At 45.9% G+C, this 24,632-nt stretch overlaps 2 protein-coding genes across 2 annotated transcripts in view; both read left to right on the top strand.

Moving 5' to 3' along the window:
- The window catches only part of LOC147663335 (proline-rich protein 11-like), a 37,512-nt gene extending 24,152 nt beyond the window's left edge, over nt 1–13,360 (top strand). Inside the window, exon 2 of the mRNA XM_086950514.1 lies at nt 12,498–13,360. Coding sequence (XP_086806640.1) covers nt 12,498–13,360 — 863 coding nt within the window. The remainder of the gene's footprint in view (nt 1–12,497) is intronic.
- Nucleotides 1–24,632, top strand: part of POLR2D (RNA polymerase II subunit D) — a 182,547-nt gene that overhangs the window by 63,957 nt on the left and 93,958 nt on the right. The window lies entirely within an intron of this gene.

Genomic DNA, 24,632 nt, shown 5'->3' with positions numbered 1-24,632 from the left:
ACCGCCCCCCCCCCTCGTGGCTTCTGCGTGCGTGAGCTCCTCACCCCCCTCGTGGGTTCTGCGTGCGTGAGCTCCTCCACCCACCCCTCGTTGCTTTTGTGTGCGTGAGCTCCTCACCCCCCCCCCCCCGTTGACTTTTTTTCTTTTGATAAGGTGGTATAATGATAGTTAGGGCTTATGCTGCGTTACGACCCCTGGCTGTGCTTGCTCCCCTGCCCCCTGGCTGTGCTTGCTCCCCTGCCCCCTGGCTGTGCTTGCTCCCCTGCCCCCTGGCTGTGCTTGCTCCCCTGGCTGTGCTTGCTCCCCTGCCCCCTGGCTGTGCTTGCTCCCCTGCCCCCTGGCTGTTCTTGCTCCCCTGCCCCCTGGCTGTGCTTGCTCCCCTGCCCCCTGGCTGTGCTTGCTCCCCTGCCCCCTGGCTGTGCTTGCTCCCCTGCCCCCTGGCTGTGCTTGCTCCCCTGCCCCCTGGCTGTGCTTGCTCCCCTGCCCCCTGGCTGTGCTTGCTCCCCTGCCCCCTCGCTGTGCTTGCTCCCCTGCCCCCTCGCTGTGCTTCCTCTCCTGTGTGTGTATGTGGCTCTGTGTGGATATATGGCTTGGTGGCTCTGGGTGTGTGTGGGCTCTGGGTGTGTATGTGCGGCTCTGGGTGTGTGTGTGGGGGGCTCTGGGTGTGTGGGGGGCTCTGGGTGTGTGGGGGGCTCTGGGTGTGTGGGGCTCTGGGTGTGTGGGGCTCTGGGTGTGTGGGGCTCTGGGTGTGTGGGGCTCTGGGTGTGTGGGGCTCTGTGTGTGTGTGTGTGTGTCTCTCTGTGTGTGTGTGTGTGTGGCTCTGTGTGGATAGCTTTTTCTGTAGGTGGCTCTATGTGTGGGTGGCTGTCTGTGTGAGGGTAGCTCTGTCTGTTTGAGGGTAGCTCTGTCTGTGTGAGGGTAGCTCTGTCTGTGTGAGGGTAGCTCTGTGTGAGGGTAGCTCTGTGTAGGGGGCTCTATGTGAATGACTGTGTGAGTGGCTCTGTGTGGTTGGCTCTGTATGTGTGTGTGGGTGGCTTTGTGTGTGAGGCTCTGTGTGGGTGTAAATACAATAGGTCATGCATTTGCGAGCGATTAAGCTATTGGCATTGTAAATGACAATGCCATTTATTTAACGATTAAGCTATTGGCAATGTAAATGACAATGCCATTTATTTAGGATTTTAAAAAAAATGTCATGAGCAATGCCAATAGCTCTACCTTTAATGATGCCGAGACCATTGCATTGTAAATGCTTGTTTAACTATTGTGTGACTAATAAATTGTGGTCTTTTGCTTTATATATGAATCTTGTTATTGGTCCTGTGTACAAAGTTTATGAATTTAACTCTTTGCTCAAGGGAATTTTTCCTTTTTACAGCATTCACTCAAACAACAATTAACAACAACACGAAACTGCAGCCAGTGCCTGCAATAAAACAGAGCAAAGCACACCAAGACAGCTCTTTCCTTTGAGATTACGGCAGGATGGCCCGGCGCGCGCCCCCCTGCCTAACTTGTTTTCCTAAAGTCGGTGGAGCAGATTTAAAGGCCACAGAATCAATATTACATCTGCCCCGGCCCCGCTCAGGCGGGCGCTGATTGCAAAGAGCCCTCTCCGTTCCTGCCTGGAAAACTCTGATACGAGGCAGGGACTTTTATTAAAAGTACGATGGTGCTGAGATAAGGGGGTACGGGGGGAGGGGGCAGCGGGGTTTATGGAGCAGGCAGGAGCCGGCCACGCAATCAGATCCCCCTGCGCTTAGCAATGCCTCCGCGGGCGCCGACGCTCTGCTCCTCTCAAGGAATCAAATGCCTGTGAGTTCGGGTCAACGCCGCGCGCTCCTCAGCAAACTCCCCTGCATTCCAAACTCGTGAACTGTTCACGGGGCGCGCGTAGCGATCCGGCTTTGTCTACCATGCTGTGAAATGCAAAAGCGCACGCGCCCAACGTTATCCTATGGCAAAGTGCTGCGCGTGGCCAGGTTTTGTATCCACTTTCCACTCGTTGTCGGCTGAGCCGACAGCTATAGTTCTCTGGCGAGAACGCGCTTCGCGCGTTTCTAGCTGAGACCTAAAAAGACTAAAACTTAATCCAATTAAACAATCTTTTGATCCCAGTAATTTATCAACTACCTCTCTACTTAAAATTTCAATTGGCCCTCCCCCTTTTCGTAGCAAAAAAATCTCTCAGTTGAATGTATTTAAAAAAAATCCCGCCACCCAATATTACATTCATTTTTGAGATCGTCAAATGACATTATACCCAAGGGGGAAACCACATCCTACACAACCCTACCTTAATCCACTTATTCATGATTTGATCCCTAAAAATCGCTGGTAAATTTGTATTTTTGCCGGGGGCGTGTAAAAGTTCTGTCTACCGATCCTGTGAAGGGCCTTGAAACATAGTTTTTAGGTCTCACCTAGCGTTGCAGCGCCCATGTGCTGTTTGCTTTGCGAGGCATATTGTATATACTATAGCGGGGAAGCATAGCTTAAGCTCCGCCCACTCTCCACCCATCTTTTTGTTTGGCTTCCATCCTAAATGCTGCCTTCTGATTGTATTTTTATCTTGTTAGTCCCTCCTCCTAATGTCCTTGCCGTAATTTGTACACATCTGAGGCTATTGGCCCCTTTACTCAACATAATTTTTTTCTAGGAGTCCCTCCGCCCCTTACGCAGTCCATGATTTTTCGCCAACCCCTCCCCCCCCCACTGCATTGCAAATGATTGTTTTAAAGTAGTGCGCAGGCATGCCGGAAGTGACCTCGCTGGGGTGCACCAGAAAAAAACCCTTGGTTGCTCCAAAAGTTATGTTGATTTGGGAGGGTGGGATCCGGCCCGAACAGTGGAGACAAGGTTGAGCCGTTTTTAGGTTTCGCCTGGCCGAAGGCTGCGCTCTGCGCAGCTTTTTGGCGCAGGCGAAATCTAATGTTTACAATATGGGCTACAGGAACGTCCCCCGGCTCCCATTGGCTAGCTCCATAAATGGAGGCTAGCCATTGGAAGCCGGATCTGTCCGTCAAGGCCGGACCAGATTCGGGGGCGTTCCCGCGATTTTTTCGCTCTCCGCCATGTCGTCATTGCGGCGGTGGGCGTTTCCTTTTTTTTTTTTTCGCCATGTTTTTCACATTTGGAATTGGCTTTTGCAGGAGTCGGCTGGAGCGCCGGAGGAAGTCCAGGTGAGTGCTTGCTGTTTAGTGTTTTTTACTTTCACGGGGTGCCCCCCCCCTCCCGCTGTTCGTGTTCCCGCCCCCCTCCCGCTGTCCGTTCCCCGCCCGCAGCTCTCCTCCGTAGAAGGGTTACGGCAGAATTGTAATGACTGCTCATGTCTAAGGGGGGACACGCAGGTCTCGAACAAGTGCAGAATGATACTTTTTAGCCCCCGAGTTTTAAATCTAAACATCGGAACGTGGTAAAGACGTGTATCTATTTATGATCGACTTTTACGTGAGAGCATTTCATGCATGTTGTGGGATCGTGGTTACATCATTCGAGCGGCCTCGTAAAGCGTCTGCACGCACCCAGATCTTAATCCATACATATGCAGAAGCTTCCAGGCGACCTGTTAACTCAAAGGTGTTAATAAGAATGCCAGGGTTGCATGGTTTCAGATGCCTAACCACCGCCAAGCCAACAACGCCCTTCCACTCTGCAAAGAAGTACCAAATATTTACTGTGGCCGTTCTGTGTATGTTTACTGCCCCGTTGTTGCCTGTGTGTGCAAGACACTAGCCTGGCCCACGAACAAGGAGACTGGTGAAGAGGTTGGACCCGGCGAGGCAGTTTGGAAACGTGCACTAGAGAGGCGTGTTCCCGGAGTTCATTAGCTCCCTTTGGCTCTTGGCTACTCACCCAGTTAGATTATAGCGTCCTCTGGGCTTAGCCAATATTTAACAGTGGCAAATGGTCCACTTTTGGCTTTCTCAGATGCCGCACTTTACAGTAGTTGCTTTTGTATTTGCATCGTATTATGCTTCCAGACCTTTGTAGCTATGTTATCCGAATGAGAACAAGGTCTCCATTTCCTGGTTCACAAAAAAGAACAAATTAAATGCGTGTACAGCAATCATCTAATTAGGGCGTGTTTGTTACAGTAACGCGTGTTAAGGAAGACAAATATGGACTTCTACAAACGGGCATTCATTATATATGTACATGCATGTAAAAGAAACAGAAAACCGAGGCTAGATGAAGCAATTCAGACTGCGGCCCAGTACTAGGCTTGTTTCCGGTACTCTGGAACGTGGCAAGTGGGCAGGTAGCCCAGTACAGACCTGTTTTTAAATGTGGTACTTGCTGTTTAGTGTCTCATGTTTTTAACAAGTGAACAAATCACCAAACTATTAAAATGCAACAAACAGGCGTGGCTGAACTCTGACTCCGGGCCAGATCTATTCCCTGTGTGACAAAAGCAGGGGTGCAGATAGTCTGTGCTCTTAAACACACCGGGCAGCACAACATGTTTCCGTCTTATAACTGAGAAGAGGTGCTCTCTGACCCTCTGGTCTCAGCAGCAGAGCAACCCGTGCCCGGTGCAGAGGGAGGGGTGTGAAGCTGGCCGCAGGGTGTACAGTTCCCCTCATCCCGAGTATAGCCACCAAAAATCACGGGGCCCCTGCAGAATGTGACGACGGGCTCCGGAGTCTCCCAACTCTCCAAGATATTCACGGACATTGGGCAAAGTGGGAGCCCCAAGAAGCGTTGCCTCCATGTCACACCCAGCCCACCTTCGGAAAGGTAGGTAGCGCTCAATTCGATCGAAGGTGTGCCTACAACTAAACAGACTCAATATAAAGGAGTCCCTCGGCCTGTAACCGATCCTTTTGTAAAGGCGAACCACAATAACCGGCACGTCCGTTTATATTTTCGTTGTGTCACTTTACCATAACCCACCATACATCTCATTAAAGCGCACTTCGCTTTACTAAGAGAAATGCTGTACGTACACACATCCTCTCAGAGGCACACATGTGCTATGTAGAATATTGTAGGATATCTGGGGGATACATTATTTATTTGGTGGTTATGTTCAAGACGCTATTTACTTAGGGGTTATGTTTAAAACGCTGAGATGCCTACTCTCAAGAGGCAGTATATCTAGTCATTTTAAGCTAAGACTAGAATATACATTCAATAGATGTGCTACGTCATATTTAGCACTTTTGTGGGACTCGTGAGTTATGGCTTATGAACAGATAACGTAGGTACAGATGTTTATATTGCGCATTTCAATAATCATTGCCACTCGGACCACAAGTTTCCAATTTTAAATCACTATAATACATGCCAGACAAATGTCTTCTAACATAACTTTTTATTAACAAGGTTCTATATTGTGACACGTATTTCGATGTACAGTATATGCAAACACCATCCACATGTTTGTGTGCTAGGGCCTGCAGCTCTCCTCCGTCCCGCTCCCCCCACCTCCCTCCGCCCGCAACTCTCCTGTCACTGCCTCCTTAGCCAGCACCTCACACTGCCTCCTTGAGTGCTGCGGTGTGGGGTGCTTGTTTTGTGTTGAATGCATTAGAATACAGGCCGGTAAAAAATGTTGGAAATGCACAAAAATCCGATATTGTTTCCCCTTCTCATGCACAAACGTAAACCGCAAAATCACAAAGAAATCTGTTTTTAAAAAAATCGAGCGCTGGCTTCATCGTTTCAGAATTATTAGAGGAAACAGAAGGATAAATGCCACGTTACAAAAGAATTCTGATAATTTAACACTAAATCGTTTTCACCCACCAACTCCATTGGCTGTTCCAGAATAGCAAAAAGTAATAAATGACTAGTATTTTTTCTAAGAAAGATGTCAACCCTAGCCAGGAGCCAAAGCTTGATATTTCCGTGAAGGTCGCCTGTTCCTCCGCTAGACTGCTGTGAACGGGTAGCACTATTAATGGGAAGAACTCGCATCACAACCCGATCAACCTTTATTTTAGAATTTGACGAAAAATATGGTATGTCGCGTCCAGATGCTTCAGAGCAAAACCTGCAAACTATTCATGGTAGAAATATTATATTTAGGAATGGGTGTCTGGCTCTGTGTGTGTGTGTCTGGCTCTGTGTGTGTGTGTCTTGCTCTGTGTGTGTGTGTCTGGCTCTGTGTGTGTGGCTGGCTCTGTGTGTGTGTGTGTGTCTGGCTCTGTGTGTGTGTCTGGCTCTGTGTGTGTGTGTGTGTGTGTGTGTGTGTGTGTGTGTGTGTGTGTGTGTGTGTATTTGTGTGTGGGGCTCTGTGTGTGAGCAATGCCAATAGCTCTAACTTTTCCAAAGGCGAAACCATTGCATTGTAAATGCTTGTTAAAGGTTATTGCCTAGGCGTAGGTGTATCAGATGGCTGCTAGTCACCGTGATTCTGCGTTTCCACGCCGTGCTAGCAGGCATGGTTGTTAGGCGTCTTAATCCAGTTGTTTCAAGTGAAGTGAACCAAGACTACACTTCCCAGGATGCAGTGGTAAAACCCTCGGACTAACACCAGACGTGTGTGTGACACGAGGCTCTCTGGGATAAGTTGGGAATTGGGATGGAGAGGGGGCTTTACTACTGATCACGTACTGAGACACCCTGGCTCCGGTGGAGTACGCCGAGGCCATAACACAATAAAGCCCTCTCTGGCGGTCTCTGGATAAATACTAGTGACACGGATACAGCGCCATCAAACAAGCTCAGTGTCAAAACTGGCATTACAGGCAGCGTGCGACTCAGTTCCGTCAGTACCACCATTTACCCTTAATTTGTAATTTTATGTCGCACATAAGGATGTTTTCTTAGCGGAGGCTTCAGAGCGAGGAATTATTTAATCGCAGCCAGGAGTTCGAATATTTCTTCATGTCAATTCACAAAACCAAGGAGTATCAGATATTCAGAAACATATTCTTAAATAGCCAAATGTAGGCACAGTTCATGTTCGAAAGAAAACTCTTTAAAGTAGGGCTTTGCTTCTTCTTTTTGATTTTTATTCGTTCTTTTTTTCTTTTTCTTCAATCCAATATAGTCACTTCAAATATTAATAACATGTATTATCTTACAGCATTACAGCCTACGCGTTTCGTCCTCACAAGGACATCATCAGGGCTTTAGAAAATGAAAAGAAAAAAGAAAAATTCTATAATTGACTGTTCATGAACATAGATCTACTTTTACTCTTGACCACATTTATCTGTATAACCTCAACAACGGTAGAAGTTTCACAGCCCATTTGCTGCAGATTTTAAAACTATGACATAGTTGAAACCATTTCTACTCTCATAGAGTATTCAAAATACTGCCTATTTTACAATCTTTTACAAATAGTCAAAAAGAAACCTGCCTATATGACATACTAATCAACAACGAAAAAATCTCAATTATGAAAATGACAGAACTACTGCTCACATATATACAACAAACTCTATAAATTGAACACTTAAACCTTGGATTTTTACCAAAAAAAGACGAAGGTGAATTAATTTAATCCCTGTTATCACTAGTAAGGTCACAAGCCCCTGTTTAGGATGCAAAGAAATCATTATGCAATTATTTACAACAAATGATTATAAATGCTCACCTAGAGTGGGTAAGAATTATTTGTGAAGAAAATCTTCCTTTGAAATCAGGTTGTTTATACGAATGCGGTATGGAGAAGTCTTCAGCACTAATAGTTTTTAATTTCTTGCGTCCAATAGTCTAAGCAAAGAACAACATTTTTTTTTGTTTTTTTATATATATATGATAAAATTAAATTAGTCTGAACTGGTTTAATGACTAAGTTTATTTAAAGCAAAATGGCATTGCATCACTATCTGATGCATAAGTAACTAGGGTGATTCTTAAACCCATATTAAGCAGAAAGCCTACTATTCAAACTTTGTCCAACATTGTACGATCAGTCTCTTTCTTTAAAGAACGTCCTAGTTATGGTTAGATTTCAAGTGGTATTTCTACAAGGGAAACGTGAAATACATCTGAATTAAAGATCCCCTTATACTGATTCCCAATAACGTCTCTTTTAGTTGACCTGATGACTCCTCAAGAGAAATCTCTTATGAGCCTACCTTCATCTGTATGTATCTGCTTCTCCCGCATCCGCTTTCCACGACTCGCCTCGTAAAAAGTCGACGATTCGGTGTAACACGTTAACGTTATTTAAATATATCTGGAACCAATCAGCGTTTTACTAATTTCGCGCCAATAAGATCGGCGAAGTCATGTACATAGGTTCCCTACCACGTCCGCATAATGTGTTTCATCTTAGTACCAAGGAAAACAGCCCCGCTAAACCTAATGCGGAAATGCAGATAGTCTTTCCTGTTTGTTTAGGACCAATCAAAATCAGACCCTAATATACGCCAAAAAGGCCGGTCTAGTCGTTTGCGATAAGTTCCCTACACAGTCCGCATATTCCGTTGTATTAAACTAGACATGGTCCCGCCAAGTATAAGGCGGAAATACGAGTAGTATTTCCGGTTTTTAGTTTCCTACCAAGTCCGCAAGTTACGATGTGTAAATGTTAATGTAAATGTAAATGTATTGGCATTTATATAGCGCACTACTTACCCGTAGGGTCCCAAGGCGCTTCGACCGCTGCGAAACCCTTCCTGGCTTCCCTGAGAGATGGTCCCTTAATGGGTATCTCCAGGGTGAGACCAGGCATCCCCGGCGGTCTGGTGGGGTTGTTAGTGAAGATGAGGCAAGCTAATGCCCAGAGTTGCCGAGTGTGATCGCTGATCAGAGTGGGCACCGAGGCGAGAGAATTATCGAGTCCGCTGACCCTGGTCCAGAAACCTGCCGCGCCGGGAATCGAACCCTGGTCCCGGGCGGTCCTCTGCTCTCGGGTCTGCCGCCTCTAACCAGTGAGCCACACTACTTCACTGTGTTAATGTTACTATGATAATAATTCCGCCCAGCTTAAAGCGGAAATTCAAGTAGTGTTTCCGGTTTCAATTTATTAGTCCTGATTGGCTCGAGTTGGCAAGTCTTTATCGAAAATATCTTTTAACACAACATAAACAAAAATTAGTACCTTACTCGTTTTTTTGGTTACTTAACCCCTTCCGTGCGGCCGCTTTTTTTCCCGTGTGCGGCCGCCGGCCGAACACGGGCGGGCCATGACGAACCCCAGCCGTCATCGGCACACGAGCACCGTAGTGCATGACGGCTGGGGTTCGTCACCAGCATGGAAGGGGTTAATGAAAATAAAATTTAATTTTTACTCAAGTGCTATGCTGTAAATGCCTACCTACAATATACCAATAGGCCTTCAAAACTATGTTTCATTCCCGTTATAACCGGCTTAATTCATGCACGTATATTACTGTCCCAACCCGCTGTCTGTTTAGGTATGCATGTCCATTTAAGGCGGAAGCCGCTATTGTTTAAACGGAAACCCACAGAGTTTCCGATGAGTGTTCTTAATTCAACAACGATAAGTACATCTAAAATAGGGGTGACCTGACTGGCGAATCCCACTACTTGTTCAAATGTATATATATGTAACCAACCGCATATCAGCCAATACAATCTTGCGGTCTCAGTCCATTCTAAAGAAACTAAATGCTCTTAATATTAAAGTAGTCATTTCGTAATTCAGGTGTATCACATCCATTTAAAGGAAAAGCAATTATCCTGAAATAATTTCTAAATTTCACATCTATAAACCATATATGAAATATATTCATATTATCTTATATTCATCTGTTATTCATTGATCAAATCCTTATTGTCATGACAATACCAATTATATTTCTTGACCCATTTCTGTTGGATACATGGTTTCTCAAAAAATACATTGACAAGCATTGTCCTGAAAAGAGATCGCCAAATCTGCCAATGTTTACAAAGTCAGCTGTAGGGGTGATTTTACAACACATGATACATTTCTAAATCGCTGTTTACTGGTCTTACAAAAAATAGTGCATTTCTGATTCACTATTTAACCCGTCTTTCACTGTTCTGCAGCGACTTATCCATCTAGCTTCCTCTTTCCTAATATATAATTCCCAGTCTCCCCCTCTCACACTGGGTTCAATTTTTTGGAGACCATGGAACTTGAAATCTTTTTGTCCTTCATGACATCTTTTTATATGGACGAAGATAGGTGATTTAACATCTTCGTTTAGAATAGCCCTTTTGTGTTCTTGCATGCGAATCTTAAGAGCTCTTAGTGCTCCCTATATATATTTTATTGCATGCACAAATCAATGCGTACACCACTCCTGTACTGTTACAGTTGATAAACTGTTTAATTTGATACGTTCGTGTACTATTGTATCGAAACTCCTTGGTTTTGTTCAGCCCCCAAGGACACACATTGCACCCCCACATGTAAAAAACCCGTTTGCACCCCCCACATACTTTTCTGGGGTCGTTTTATTGACGACATTTTAATTCTCTGGAGAGGTACTAAGAAGCAGATGGAAGAGTATGTAACCTTCTTGAATGACAATATGTTTAATGTAACATTAACCATGAATTTTCAATATGATAAGATTGAATATCTGGACGTGGAACTCTTTGTAGTGGGTGATTCGATTAAAAGCAAACTTTTCAGAAAAGAGACCGCCACCAATTCCATTTTGAGGGCAGACAGTTCACATCCAGCATCAGTTATAAAGGGTATACCATATGGCGAAATGGTCAGAATCAGGAGAAACTGCAGTGATGATGGGGATTTTAAAATTGAAATTAACAAGCTTAGGAACAGATTAAAAAATCGTGGATATTATAAAAAAATTACTAGATTTCGCATGTAAGAAAGTAGACCAGATAAAGAGACGGGCAACATTGACACCCAAACCTAAAGAAAAAGAGTCAAAGAGGCCTGTGGCATTTATAACTACATACAATACGGACAAAGACAACATTTTTAGGTTTCTGAAAAAGAACTGGCATTTGCTAATGGGTGTACCAGGTCTTTTGGGACAAATTGGAGCTACACCAAAAGTTGTGTATAGACGTAGTCCCAGTATAAGCAATCTCATTACCAGAAATTATGTTCAACCTAATAAACAATCTAGACCAAACTGGATGCCTGTTACCCCTAACGGGTTTTTTACATGTGGGGGGTGCAATATGTGTCCTTGGGGGCTGAACAAAACCAAGGAGTTTTGATACAATAGTACACGAACGTATCAAATTAAACAGTTTATCAACTGTAACAGTACAGGAGTGGTGTACGCATTGATTTGTGCATGCAATAAAATATATATAGGGAGCACTAAGAGAGCTCTTAAGATTCGCATGCAAGAACACAGAAGGGCTATTCTAAACGAAGATGTTAAATCACCTATCTTCGTCCATATAAAAAGATGTCATGAAGGACAAAAAGATTTCAAGTTCCATGGTCTCCAAAAAATTGAACCCAGTGTGAGAGGGGGAGACTGGGAATTCTATATTAGGAAAGAGGAAGCTAGATGGATAAGTCGCTGCAGAACAGTGAAAGACGGGTTAAATAGTGATTCAGAAATGCACTATTTTTTGTAAGACCAGAAAACAGCGATTTAGAAATGTATCAAGTGTTGTAAAATCACCCCTACAGCTGACTTTGTAAACATTGGCAGATTTGGCGATCTCTTTTCAGGGCAATATTTGTCAATGTATTTTTTGAGAAACCATGTATCCAACAGAAATGGGTCAAGAAATATGATTGGTATTATCATGACAATAAGGATTTGATCAATGAATAACAGATGAATATAAGATAATATGAATATATTTCATATATGGTTTATAGATGTGAAATTTAGAAATTATTTCAGGATAATTGCTTTTCCTTTAAATGGATGTGATACACCTGAATTACGAAATGACTACTTTAATATTAAAAGCATTTGGTTTCTTTAGAATGGACTGAGACCACAAGATTGTATTGGCTGATATGCGGTTGGTTAAATATATTTACATTTGAACAAGTAGTGGGATTCGCCAGTCAGGTCACTCCCATTTTAGATGTAATTATCGTTGTTGAATTAAGAACACTCATCGGAAACTCTGTGGGTTTCCGTTTAAACAATAGCGGCTTCTGCATTAAATGGACATGCATACCTAAACAGACAACGGGTTGGGACAGTAATATACGCGCATGAATTAAGCCGGTTATAACGGGAATGAAACATAGTTTTGAAGGCCTATTGGTATATTGTAGGTAGGCATTTACAGCATAGCACTTGAGTAAAAATTAAATTTTATTTTCATTAAGTAACCAAAAAAACGAGTAAGGTACTAATTTTTGTTTATGTTGTGTTAAAAGATATTTTCGATAAAGACTTGCCAACTCGAGCCAATCAGGACTAATAAATTGAAACCGAAAACACTACTTGAATTTCTGCTTTAAGCTGGGCGGAATTATTATCATAGTAACATTAACACATCGTAACTTGCGGACTTGGTAGGAAACTAAAAACCGGAAATACTACTCGTATTTCCGCCTTATACTTGGCGGGACCATGTCTATTTATTTATTTATTTTTATTTTGAACGTTTTATATAGCGCGAACAAGATCTTTGCAGATAAGGAAGCCCTCCGTGCCAAAGTAGAATGCTTTCAAGCGCCAAACTTGCCGTTTCAAGTGTAAAACGTACGATGCTCTCCATCCGGAGTTTTTCTTTTCCCAATCTAAGAAACACTGCTCTTTTTCAATCATGCAGTTTCACGTTTTTGAGCGTAAGAAAAGTAGTGAAGGACGCTGGAAATGTCACAGTGCATTCAGTAAAGAATGCATCCTTAACAGCAAAGACGATTGCTCTTACCAGCATAAGAAACGCTATGAAGCTGCTCGTGGTGGCGATGCTCTCCGTGTTCTGGTGCTGCGGGAGACAGCTGAGATTGGGGTTTGACATAGTGAAAGATATTCTGTTTCCTTCCCGCATCTACCTTCAAGAGCTGACTGCCGTTAAGAACCAAGCGCAAAAGCTGGAAACTGAACTCTCACGTTTGCAAGAAGCAATAACGAATGGTGGATCTCTCCGTTCTTTAGAACGTTCTTCTTGGCAAAGATGTCCCAATTTTTCTGTTTTGGATGCTAACTTCCCAGCTATTCCTAGCAACCTTTTACAGCCTGAAGTGCCATCTTCTGTCCCACTGAGAGTTTTACCACCTTCTTGGCCTCCACCACTGCTGCCACCACCTCCTCCTCCGCCACCACCACCACCTCCGCTGCCACCTCCCACCTTCTTAGTGTCAAAGCCAGTAGTGATTATGAAGAAAGTAGGAAACTCCAAAGTACTAAAGGATCCTTTGAAGAAAGACGGGCCTGTTCACGTAACTCTGAAAGATCTGCTGAATGTTAAACTCAAGAAGCCCACTGAAAATGTTGAACAGGATTTATTACTCATGAGGAGAGCCTGTCATTTCGGACACGAAACACAGTGTCTTTAGGGAGGTGCTCTAACAAGTGAGCTGAGACATCGTCTTTTATACCTTACAAAACACTTGGCATTACAATCACGATATTGTGAAACAAGGAAAAGACATTCCCATAATCCTCGTGTCAATCCTACCCCACATATGTTCACAATAGAGACCCTTAACCTGCTGATAAGAGGGGAGGGTAATCACGCAGCTGAGTGTTCCGCCAATTTTTAGGATGTGTGCGCCTGATCGTAGCCCAGGGGGTGGGGTGGCCAGGATCAATAGTGGGTCCTTTGAAGAGGAGTGACTCCATGCAATAAGGGGCAGTAAACAGTATCTCCTGGCTTGTGTAGGGAACTTATCGCAAACGACTAGACCGGCCTTTTTGGCGTATATTAGGGTCTGATTCTGATTGGTCCTAAACAAACCGGAAAGACTATCTGCATTTCCGCATTAGGTTTAGCGGGGCTGTTTTCCTTGTTACTAAGATGAAACACATTATGCGGACGTGGTAGGGAACCTATGTACATGACTTCGCCGATCTTATTGGCGCAAAATTAGTAAAACGCTGATTGGTTCCAGATATATTTAAATAACGTTAACGTGTTACACCGAATCATCGACTTTTTACTAGGCGAGTCGTCGTGGAAAGCGGATGCGGGAGAAGCCGATACATACGGATTAAGGTAGGCTCATAAGAGATTTCTCTTGAGGAGTCATTAGGTCAACTAAAAGAGACGTTATTGGGCATCAGTATAAGGGGATCTTTAATTAAGATGTATTTCACGTTTCCCTTGTAGAAATACCACTTGAAATCTAACCATAACTAGGACGTTCTTTAAAGAAAGAGACGGATCGTACAATGTTGGACAAAGTTTGAATGGTAGGCTTTCTGCTTAATATGGGTTTAAGAATCACCCTAGTTACTTATGCATCAGATAGGGATGCAATGCCATTTTGCTTTAAATAAACTTAGTCATTAAACCAGTTCAGACTAATTAAATTTTATCATCATATATATATAAAAAAACAAAAAAAAATGTTGTTCTTTGCTTAGACTATTGGACGCAAGAAATTAAAAACTATTAGTGCTGAAGACTTCTCCATACCGCATTCGTATAAACAACCTGATTTCAAAGGAAGATTTTCTTCACAAATAATTCTTACCCACTCTAGGTGAGCATTTATAATCATTTGTTGTAAATAATTGCATAATGATTTCTTTGCATCCTAAACAGGGGCTTGTGACCTTACTAGTGATAACAGGGATTAAATTAATTCACCTTCGTCTTTTTTTGGTAAAAATCCAAGGTTTAAGTGTTCAATTTATAGAGTTTGTTGTATATATGTGAGCAGTAGTTCTGTCATTTTCATAATTGAGATTTTTTCGTTGTTGATTAGTATGTCATATAGGCAGGTTTCTTTTTGACTATTTGTAAAAGATTGTAAAATAGGCAGTATTTTGAATACTCTATGAGAGTAGAAATGGTTTCAACTATGTCTTAGTTTTAAAATCTGCAGCAAATGGGCTGTGAAACTTCTACCGTTGTTGAGGTTATACAGATAAATGTGGTCAAGAGTAAAAGTAGATCTATGTTCATGAACAACAGTCAATTATAGAATTTTTCTTTTTTCTTCATTTTCTACAGCCCTGATGATGTCCTTGTGAGGACAAAACGCGTAGGCTGTAATGCTGTAAGATAATACATGTTATTAACATTTGAAGTGACTATATTGGATTGAAGAAAAAGAAAAAAAGAATGAATAAAAATCAAAAAGAAGCAACGCCTGCTTTAAAGAGTTTTCTTTCGAACATGAACTGTGCCTACATTTGGCTTTTTGAAAATGTTTCTGAATATGTGATACTCCTTGGTTTTGTGAATTCATATTATTTTTTGAGTGGCCTTTGCGGTGGACCATTCCAAGTTGAGTGTCAAAAGAATTTTTACTGTTGTGCTGACTAAAAAATCATTTCGTTAAGTGCATTTAAGTAGGTGACTCTCGCCGCATTGTATAGTATTATTTCTTCATGTCACTCCCCCTTCAGTGTTGTAAACAAAATATCCTGGACACTTTATTCAATCAAGGCCATTAGGGAAAAAGGTGTTAGGGTGCACTTTGTATTCTTATCTGTTTTCACTTCTCTATCTGGGTTTCATTTCTGTTGCTTTTGTTTCTCTTCTCTCTTATGCTCTTACTTTCTTTCTCTCCCTCGGTCTCTTCTATTATTCTCTGTCTGCGCCAATCTCGTTTCCCTTTTCACTCAGTCTCTCCCTCTGTATTTCTCCTTTCATCTCTGCCTTTGTTTTCGTGTCTTCCCTTGCTTATTCTCGCCTGTCGCATTATCTCTCTCTCTCTCTCTCTCTCTCTCTCTCTGTCTCTCTCTCTCTCTCTCTCTCTCTCTCCTTATCTCGTTCTCTCCCTGTGCCTGTTCTACGTACATATGTTTGTATTTGGCCATTAAGGGCTGCACTTCCGTGGTATATTCAAGGCGCCTTTCCACTGTGTACTTGGGCGAAGGGCATATTTTCTGCATTTTTGGTGATTAGTTTGCCACCGGTGTTATCAGAGAGGGAGAAGACCACTGCTTCCTCCTTAAAATTGTCAGGTAAAGTGATTCTTATTCTCAGCATTTAATATCAAAACACATTGAGTCAAGGGTTCGCTTCCCTCCCCCCCGCATGCAGATAACTTCAGCAACTAAACACACAGCGGACCGCACCAGTACATGCTCGCTATTTTCACCGCGGATGGCCTTGGGGAGTCAGGTTCTACGATGGGTTAAGTGTTACTAACCAACAGGCCTTTTTCCCTGAATGGCTGGTGAGCCTGGTGCGAAGTCAGTAATTGCCCTGTAGGGTCTGGGGAAAATGAACCAGCATTTCAAGGAGTGTGAAAAGACTGCGGCACAGTCAGTGAAAGGCCTTGGGGCAACCGAGCAGATTAAAAACTGGAAGGGTAGTAGGTCTGGGGCAGCGTCAGCCATGCCAGACACCGCCTGACCGGCGTTGAGCTGCACCCTGGCTCTTGCGCTGTTCAGGTGTTTTCTTTTCTCCAACTAAAGCTGACCGGAGCTTATTTGTGCGTATGTCAAGCGAGGCCGATCTGCGGCAGGTACCGCCAGAGAGGATAGATGCAATGGACCATGGGCAGTGAAGTGAACGTTATACTGAGTGCTCATTACAACGAGCATAGTATAACTTATAGTTGTTAAGAGTACGTTTAATCCTAGGGCATCTTTGCGCTGAATACAAATATAGGTATTGTTATCCTTTAAATTGGTGCTCAAGGATCTGTACTGCCACACTTGTAATCAGTGCCATACAGTCCATTGCAGTAATATGGGATAATATAATGCATGTCTAAACACTTATAAGGTCCCAAAGGCGAGACCGATTGGCATTGCCAATGCTTGTTTTTATAGAAACTATAATTTAGCTGCCGCCATAAACAGACCCATGCCTCCTTCCCAATTAAAGTTCATACGGAGTGGGTACACAGTCTGCTATCCCGCCAATAGGGTGTTCTTGCAACAAAACTACACTATGTATCAAAGTGGTAGCCCAATAGTACAGTTTGAAATTTGGCTGGGGTGGTTTCTTTGTATGGGCGTGGGGGCTCCGCCCCCGTAGTTGTTGCCTTCGTAAATACTTTTTTTGATTAAATACATGCAAGCTACCTGCTGCGCAAATAGTGATCCTTCAGCTAATCTTCAAACTCTAACCCTCACTCTGCGCGAGGGTCAGGCAGTCACAGCAGCACTGACAGGCACATGCACTAAACAGTCCTACCTATAAACTATTCTTAACCCCACTGACAGCCCCCCCTTCCCCCCCCCCCCCCCTTTCACCGGTATGTTCCATGTGTCTGCAAATGTATAGTGCATAGGACTTGGGTTGACTAAAAACCCGGATTCTCCTACTGGGTGCTTCAGTGGGCTCCCTGCGCTGGATCACTCTATTCCCGGTCGCCCCCTGACTGTTGGTCGGCCAGAGATTGAACCAGTCCTTCACAAGCTCTCGACGCATCTAGTGCTTTCTCGTTATTCAAGCGTCGTGCCTGCCAGCCCATTTAATCAGCTCGGCCCTCCCCCTCTTACCGCTGGGACCCTCCTTTGATTTCCAGTGCTTTGTTATTTCTCTTTTTGCCATCACCAGCCTCATATCTACGAATTTGCTTGTTGCCTTTGTCTCGGGGGTATGTGGGAACCAATGTAATATGCACGTGGCCATGTCAAAGTCTAACTGGCGCTCTGTAACTAAGTTCAATAGATCTCCCACTTCACCCCAGTATCTCCCAAGTTCGGGCACTCCCACAACATGTGCTCTAGTTCCATTCCCACCCTATTACACCTAGGACATACCGCATTCTCAACGGTAAAATATTTCATTATCTTACCAGGCGTCAAATATGCTCTGTGTGTTATGAAAAAGTGCACCAGCTGGAATCGTGCGTTCCTGGTGCTTTTCCATGCCCTGCGCTGAATATGTCCCCGTACAGTTTCCGGTGTGGGCTTCCCAATGCCTGCCTCCCATTTCAGTCTTAGTGTATCTAGTGGAGCTAGGCCCTCATTCAACATTCTCGAGTATAGGCATGTAACTGCTATAAATGTTCCTGCCGCCATCACCACATACTGACATGCCATCGTTGTTGTAGGCTCAACCAATCCCCCCTTCCAATGTTTCTGAAGTGCACGCACCAGAGCAGCGTGCACCAGGAATCCCCCCCTAGGGAGATCGTACCTCTCCCGCAATGCCTGATAGGGTAGTAATTCTCCATCCTCATACAAGTCCCCGAGTACTTGGATCCCTGCCTGTTCCCACTTCAACAATGACGTCCAGTCTCCACCATGGGGCAATGCTGTAACCATCCCCAGTGGAATTTCAGGGGCATATGGGTGTAGCACACCTGCTCTTCGGTGACTCCGATTCCAGCATAACCTGAGTGTTTTCTCTTCCAAGGAGAGATCCCTCAGGTCCAACCGCTGCTGCAATATGATAAAGGATAGGATATGCCTTGGTATCCCTCTTAAGTTCTCAGGACCCCTAAACTCTATTGCGCCCACCTGTGTAAGGACCTGTAGTTGTGCTGCTATATAGGAAGGTTCCAGGTCAGGAACCCCCAACCCGCCCTCCGCTTTCGGCCTCAACAATGTTTTTTGTGCTACTCTGCGCCTCCCCGACCCCCAGAGGAACCCCACGATCATGGACTTCAATAGGTTAAACATGGAGCACGGTATCCATACGGGTAATGCTCTACACAAGTACAGCAGCCTAGGAAGTGCCACCATCTTCAGCAAGGCTACCCTCCCCGTCGCTGATAACGGAAGGGTACTCCAGAATGCCATGCTGCCTTTCACATCTCCCTATGTTTTCTTCTAGGATAGCATTGGTGTCATGATAGATATGTACACCAAGGTATGCTAAATAAGACTGCTCCCAACGCATGGTCCGCGGCATCGTAGGTGCCGTCCTCCCCAACTTCACTGGAAATAAACATGTCTTAGACCAATTTACCTTTAACCCTGAAATGATGCCAAAGTCTGAAAGCAATAGTGCCGCCCCCGCCAGCGCACCCTCCGCATCCGCCAGAAACATCAACAAGTCATCCGCATATAACGAAATGTATTGCTGTTCCCCTCTGAACGCCAGGCCCTCGTACCACTGTCCCAGCCAAGCTCGCGCTGCCAGAGGTTCTATAGCCAAAGCGAATAATAGTGGAGAGAGTGGACAACCCTGCCTTGTCCCACGAGATACTTTGTAGCGGGGGGAAATCATCGCCCCCACCTTAACTTTAGCCACTGCAGAGGTATACAACACAGTTGTCCGCCCCACGAATACTTCCCCCAGCCCAAAACACCCCATCGTTTTATAAAGGTATGGCCATTCTAAGCTATCAAAAGCCTTTTCTATGTCCACTGAGAGTATCGTGGCCATGGGCGAATCAATGTGGGCCTCCCCCCAAACCCTCACCAATCTCCGTATATTTGAGGTTATATTTCTAGTTGGGATAAACCCAGCCTGATCCTCATGAACTAAACTGGTCATATGCTGCAGCAGGTGCGACGCCAGTATCCGACTTAAAATCTTATAATCCGTGGACAACATTGACAATGGGCAGTAAGCTGCTGTATCTGTACGCTCCCTTCCTGGTTTTAATAATGGGATAATGAGTGCTTCTCGCATCGTCATCGGGAGTTGGCCCAATTCTCGCGCTTCTCTATAGACCTCTAGCAGTTTTGGTGCCAACAAGTCTACATACTGCGAGTAAAATTCTACCGGCAACCCGTCTACTCCTGGGGTCTTATTACGTGCCATATGTTTAATTGCACTCCTATTTTCTCCGATCGTTATATTTCGGCCTAACTGTTTCGCCTGCTCCTCCTCCAGCTGCGGGAGTGGCATGCTTCCCAAGAAGGATTTGATTTCTGCCTCTCCTGCCACCAACATACTCTCATATAACTTCTCATAATACTCCCGGAACCGAGTCCTAATCTCTCCCTGAGTGTATATCATGTCACCATCGCGCGCCTCCAGTGCCATGATCGGGGAGCCCCGCGGAGCGGGATTAGCCAGCCATGCCAACAGCGTTCCTGCTTTGTCTCTTTCCGCATGGGCCCTCAACATATTTCCTATAATCAAAGCATCTCAATCTCTCTATCTCCGTGGCTACTGCTTCCTTAGCTTCCATTACTACTTTTTGTACTTCAGGACGTTCAGGCCTTGCTTGTTCTGCCGATCTCAATCTATGTTCTGCTCTTTCCACGTCCTGCAGCAGGACTTTCAGCACTCCTGCATACTTACTAGTGTATAGTTGTAGGAAGGTGGATACCTGACTATGGTTACCCCAGATTTTTTGCCTTGTGTTTAGCTGGTTTTCGACTTAGTTGGCCTGGGACCCTGCTAATCAGAGTCCCAGGCTATCTGCTCTCTCTGTAAATGGACTCCATGTACCCTAGGTACATCACCAATTTGGTACTGGGCACCTTATCAGCCCCTGTACAATGCACTATAGGTGCTCAGGGCATAGGTGCATCCAAGGCCTACCAGGGGCTGCAGTATATCTTTTGCCACCCCTGGCTGGTACTTAAATCGACACAACTGGCTGATCACTCAGCTGGGGCAAGGTGGTGTAATCACCCCTTGCTTAGATATAGTATACCTATATCTAAACCTATATCTGGACACATATATACCTATCAGTCACTCCTATGGCAGGCCTTAACAATCCTGGAGGCAGAGTGCTTGGTTTTATGTGAGATGGTGCTCTAGCATGAGCTGAGCCTGTCTGCAGCTGTCGGGACCAACTCCTTTAGCTGTTCCAGGATATTGCCATACCATATACTCTTAAGTGCATTATAATCCTCGCGGTTATTTGCTAACTTTGGTTTGGCTTTATCAAAACATGTCATGTTTGGTGTCATACGCTTTGGAATACTACCCCCTCGCCAGTCCTGGCGACGGGGGTAGCATTCCACCCTCCTAGAGGGAGAAGACATGTTACTTTACTGAAACGCGGTTAATCCTAACCAGAGCCTCAGCATCACAAAATGGATGCTGCTGCCACAGACACAAGTCTGACCTCCTACTGCTGACCGAAACTTGGCAGGGGAGGCCTGGACAAAGGGTTTCCTGTCACAGGGAGGTGCTACACCTCCCCAGACAGGAGATAGTGGATTGGGGCAGGGATGGCTGAATGAAATCAGACACTGCCTGGGGCACACAAGGTGTCCCATGCAAAATCCAGTCAAACCGGTTCTGGGGCACTCCAGCCCCAGTCCTGGTGCGAAACTGGACAAAGGGAAAGGGGTGTAACCACCCCCTTCCTGGGTCCCACCCATAGGAGGGACCTAGCAGGTAATCCAGCCCACAGATTTGGAATAAAGGTGGGAGCAGTGCCAATGCACATCAGATTATCCTGACTGAAACTTATGAAACGAAACTCTGGACCCTTCGACATCCTACTCGACGTAGAAGACTGAAGAATCTCCCTTGTGGTCAAGGAGTGACCACCTTGTGCAAGCAGGCACCATCCAGCGCGTCACCGTTTGCTTTGTTGCAGTTCCCGCCGGAACTCGAGTGACCGAGATCGACAAGACCCAGCTTTCCTGCCTTCCAACAGCCCGATCCACAGTTCCAGCGAATCTGAGACCCGTGGAGGCGACCTGAAGCGTGGGGCCGGTCATCTTGGAAAAACTACGAAGTGCTGACCGTGCAGCTCCCGAGGCTCCCTCGAAGCTGTGCGTTGGGGTTTGAGAAGCCCCAGCCCCGAGCAGCTTTTGCACCATAGCTCTCCCCTCCACACTCACAGAGTGCTGCGTGGGGCCCTTTTGCATTTTCCTGCTCGACGCGTTGTTCCAGTCGCTTGCCCGTTGGCTAGCGGCCCCAGTACCGACGAACCTTTGAATTTACACTGCTAGTCTAGTTGCTCCAGACTGGCCCTCGCTCCCCTGAAAAGGAGCACCCGCTCTGACCTTGCTGGTCCGAGTAAGAAGCGATCTTCGAATCCTGCGTGGGTTGCACTTGCCAAGGCTTGTTAACTCCAATCCGGAAGCCGACACCGCCGACAGCGAGAGCCTTCGTGGGACAGCTCGTGATCCACTCCAGGACATCCTCGGTACCCCAGAGTCCACGTGGCAGCGGAGACAAGCTTCTCGACAACCACCTGATTGCGCCCGACATCGCCTGGTTCCTTCCTGGTCACTGGCTAGTGACCCAGACTCTGTCCCCTCTGCTTTCAGGTACTCTACATCTTCGATCCACCCTTGGATCCAGCCGGACTCTTCTCTCCTGGCCGCTTGCAGCATCTTCATCTCCAGGCTCCATAGATCTACACGACGAAACCCGACACACTTTGGCACCCATGCACCCGCTTCCTGTGGGTGAAGTAACTCATGAACGCCGGTGCTCCTGTAGTGGTTTACACCTCTAGTGTCTAAGTCTAAAGTTTGGTAGTTCTAGTCCAGTCGGAAGACTCCTAAAACAGTAACTTTGTAACTTTTACGCACCATTGACTTTGCATTGGTGCATGCGTGTGCTTTTAGTGATGCACCCGAGTCCCGCGGGCCTCTCCCGACTTCATCACTGCTAGTCCCGAGTAGTCCCAGCGATTCCCAAGGCCCTAGGCCTTACCACTGATCGAATAGTGATACTTATACCACTTTTTTGATATATGGTTTGAGTAGCCACCGGCCTCATCCATAAACGTGCAACTTTCATATGTTATATTGTGCTTTTGTTTAAACGCTTCTGCTTCTATACTCATAAAGAGTACAGGGGATTATTCTGAGAATAAATACATATATTTTTATAATATATAACTTGTGTGGTGTCCTTTCATTTGATATTACAGGATTGCATATGGTAAAACAGCTGGCTTCACATGCCCTCTTGAGTTTAGCCTGAAGGCTGCTTAGTCCATGCTACCCCTAGGATAGCTTGTCTTTTTTTTTTTGGTTTAAATCTTTTATTGAAGTTTTAACACAATAGACATAGGACACATCAACAACTCGGGCGAGCATGCGGTCGCCGTGCCAAGTTCTGTTACCCCTCTTCTCCCATCGGCTGGGCCCATGGAGGCTACGTAGTACATGTCTTTTAGAGCCGGGGAGGCCCTGCAGTCGAAATTGAGCGGTAACCCAGTCCAAAAAACATCCAACTTCCCACCCCCCATTCCCTCCCTTCTCCCACTCACAGTTCCCCCTCTCCGGTGTGATAAGTGCGATGGCATCAGTTTGTCGTTGCTGGCATGACCAGCGGCGCTTAGGTAGGTGAGCAAGGTTCCCCTTGGAAGTCGCTTGGGAGTCTGAGTACTCTGAGGTATTTTGGGCAAGTGATTTCATGAAACTCCTCTGAGAGGAGGGAGACGAAGGGCTGCCATGTATCCAGAAACGTGTCCCGTGTTTGGGTAAGGGAGGCCTGTATTTTCTCCATGCCCATAATGTACCACAGGCGATGGAGCCACCCCGTGGGAGTAGGCTTCCTGGAGGTGCCCCAGAGTGACAGGATATGTTGGGTTGCCGTCCCCATCGCCAGCCCCATCTGCTTGCCCCTGATCGATTTCAGAGGGAACGTGATGGCGTTGGGAAGGCCGAGGAGCGTGTATGCCGGGAATCGGGGAATTTCAGTACCGAAGTGTTTGTCAAAGCTGTGTAGCACTTCCTCCCAATACCCTTGAACCTCTGGGCATTCCCATAGGATGTGAGTGAGTGTCCCTCGTTGCCCGCATCCCCTCCAGCACCCGGGGTCTCTGCGTGGGTTACCCTGATGAAGACGGGCCGGCGTGAGGTGCCAGTAGTATGCTATTTTCACCGCCGCTTCCTTACTGGCTACATTGCGGGCGGTGTGGTGAGCCCTGAAATAGATGTCCTGCCACTCCTTATCTGTGAAGGAGCGTCCTAGTTCGTGTTCCCATCTGTTCTGTCCCGCCGAACGTGCAGCAGGGGGAGGTGGGCTGAGCATCATGTACAGGTCAGTGATTGCGTGTCTGTCGTTTTGTTTCGTGTGAAGCCATCGTTCATAGACTGTCAGGGGTCTGCCTACGTGAGGTTGCACATCTTTCTCCGTGAGCCAGTGTCGAATCTGGAAGTATTTGAAGCGCTGTATCTGCGGGAGTGTGTAATAGTCCTGCAGAGTGCAGATTGGCATAAAGCCCTCGGGGTTGAAGAGATCGCCAGCTGCTTTGCATTAGAGTCTCGCCACTGCGGGAATGACCCGGGGGCCATTCCCGGAGGGAACGCAGGGTTTTCAAACAGGGGGGACATCGGGGATGGGAATGTGGTAAGGCCTTTTGGTACCGCTACTTTGTCCCAAACCTGCATCACCGTTCTCGTAATGGGGGATTTCTTGAGGTATGAGGGCCTGTCCGTGCGTCTCAGGAATGGGATTTTCCATAGGGACATCTGACCCATGGCGCGATCCTGAAATAACCACTGTTTTTCGGATTCGGGCCTGCTCCATTCTAGGAGGTAGCGGAGTTGTGTCGCTTGAAAATAGCAAAGGAGATCAGGTACTCCGAGACCGCCGTCCGCCGTGGCTCGCGTGTTGAGGTCTCTGCGTAGGCGAGGACGTTTACCTGCCCACACAAAGCGTGTGATGGAGTCCTGCAGTTGTTTGAGTACTCCAATCGGGGGCGTCACCGGAATGGTCTGAAAGAGGTATAAGATCCTGGGGAGCAGGGTCATTTTTACCGCTGCTACTCGTCCCAGCCAGGAGAGCGGCTGACGACGCCACCTCGCAAGGTCCCCATTGAGGGCAGTTATTAACGCCGTATAATTCTCCTCAACCGTCTGGGAGGTGCT

The sequence above is a fragment of the Lissotriton vulgaris genome, unplaced genomic scaffold, assembly GCF_964263255.1.
Source record: "Lissotriton vulgaris unplaced genomic scaffold, aLisVul1.2 SCAFFOLD_538, whole genome shotgun sequence".
Taxonomy (NCBI): domain Eukaryota; kingdom Metazoa; phylum Chordata; class Amphibia; order Caudata; family Salamandridae; genus Lissotriton; species Lissotriton vulgaris.
This window is presented reverse-complemented; position numbering and strand designations above follow the sequence as displayed.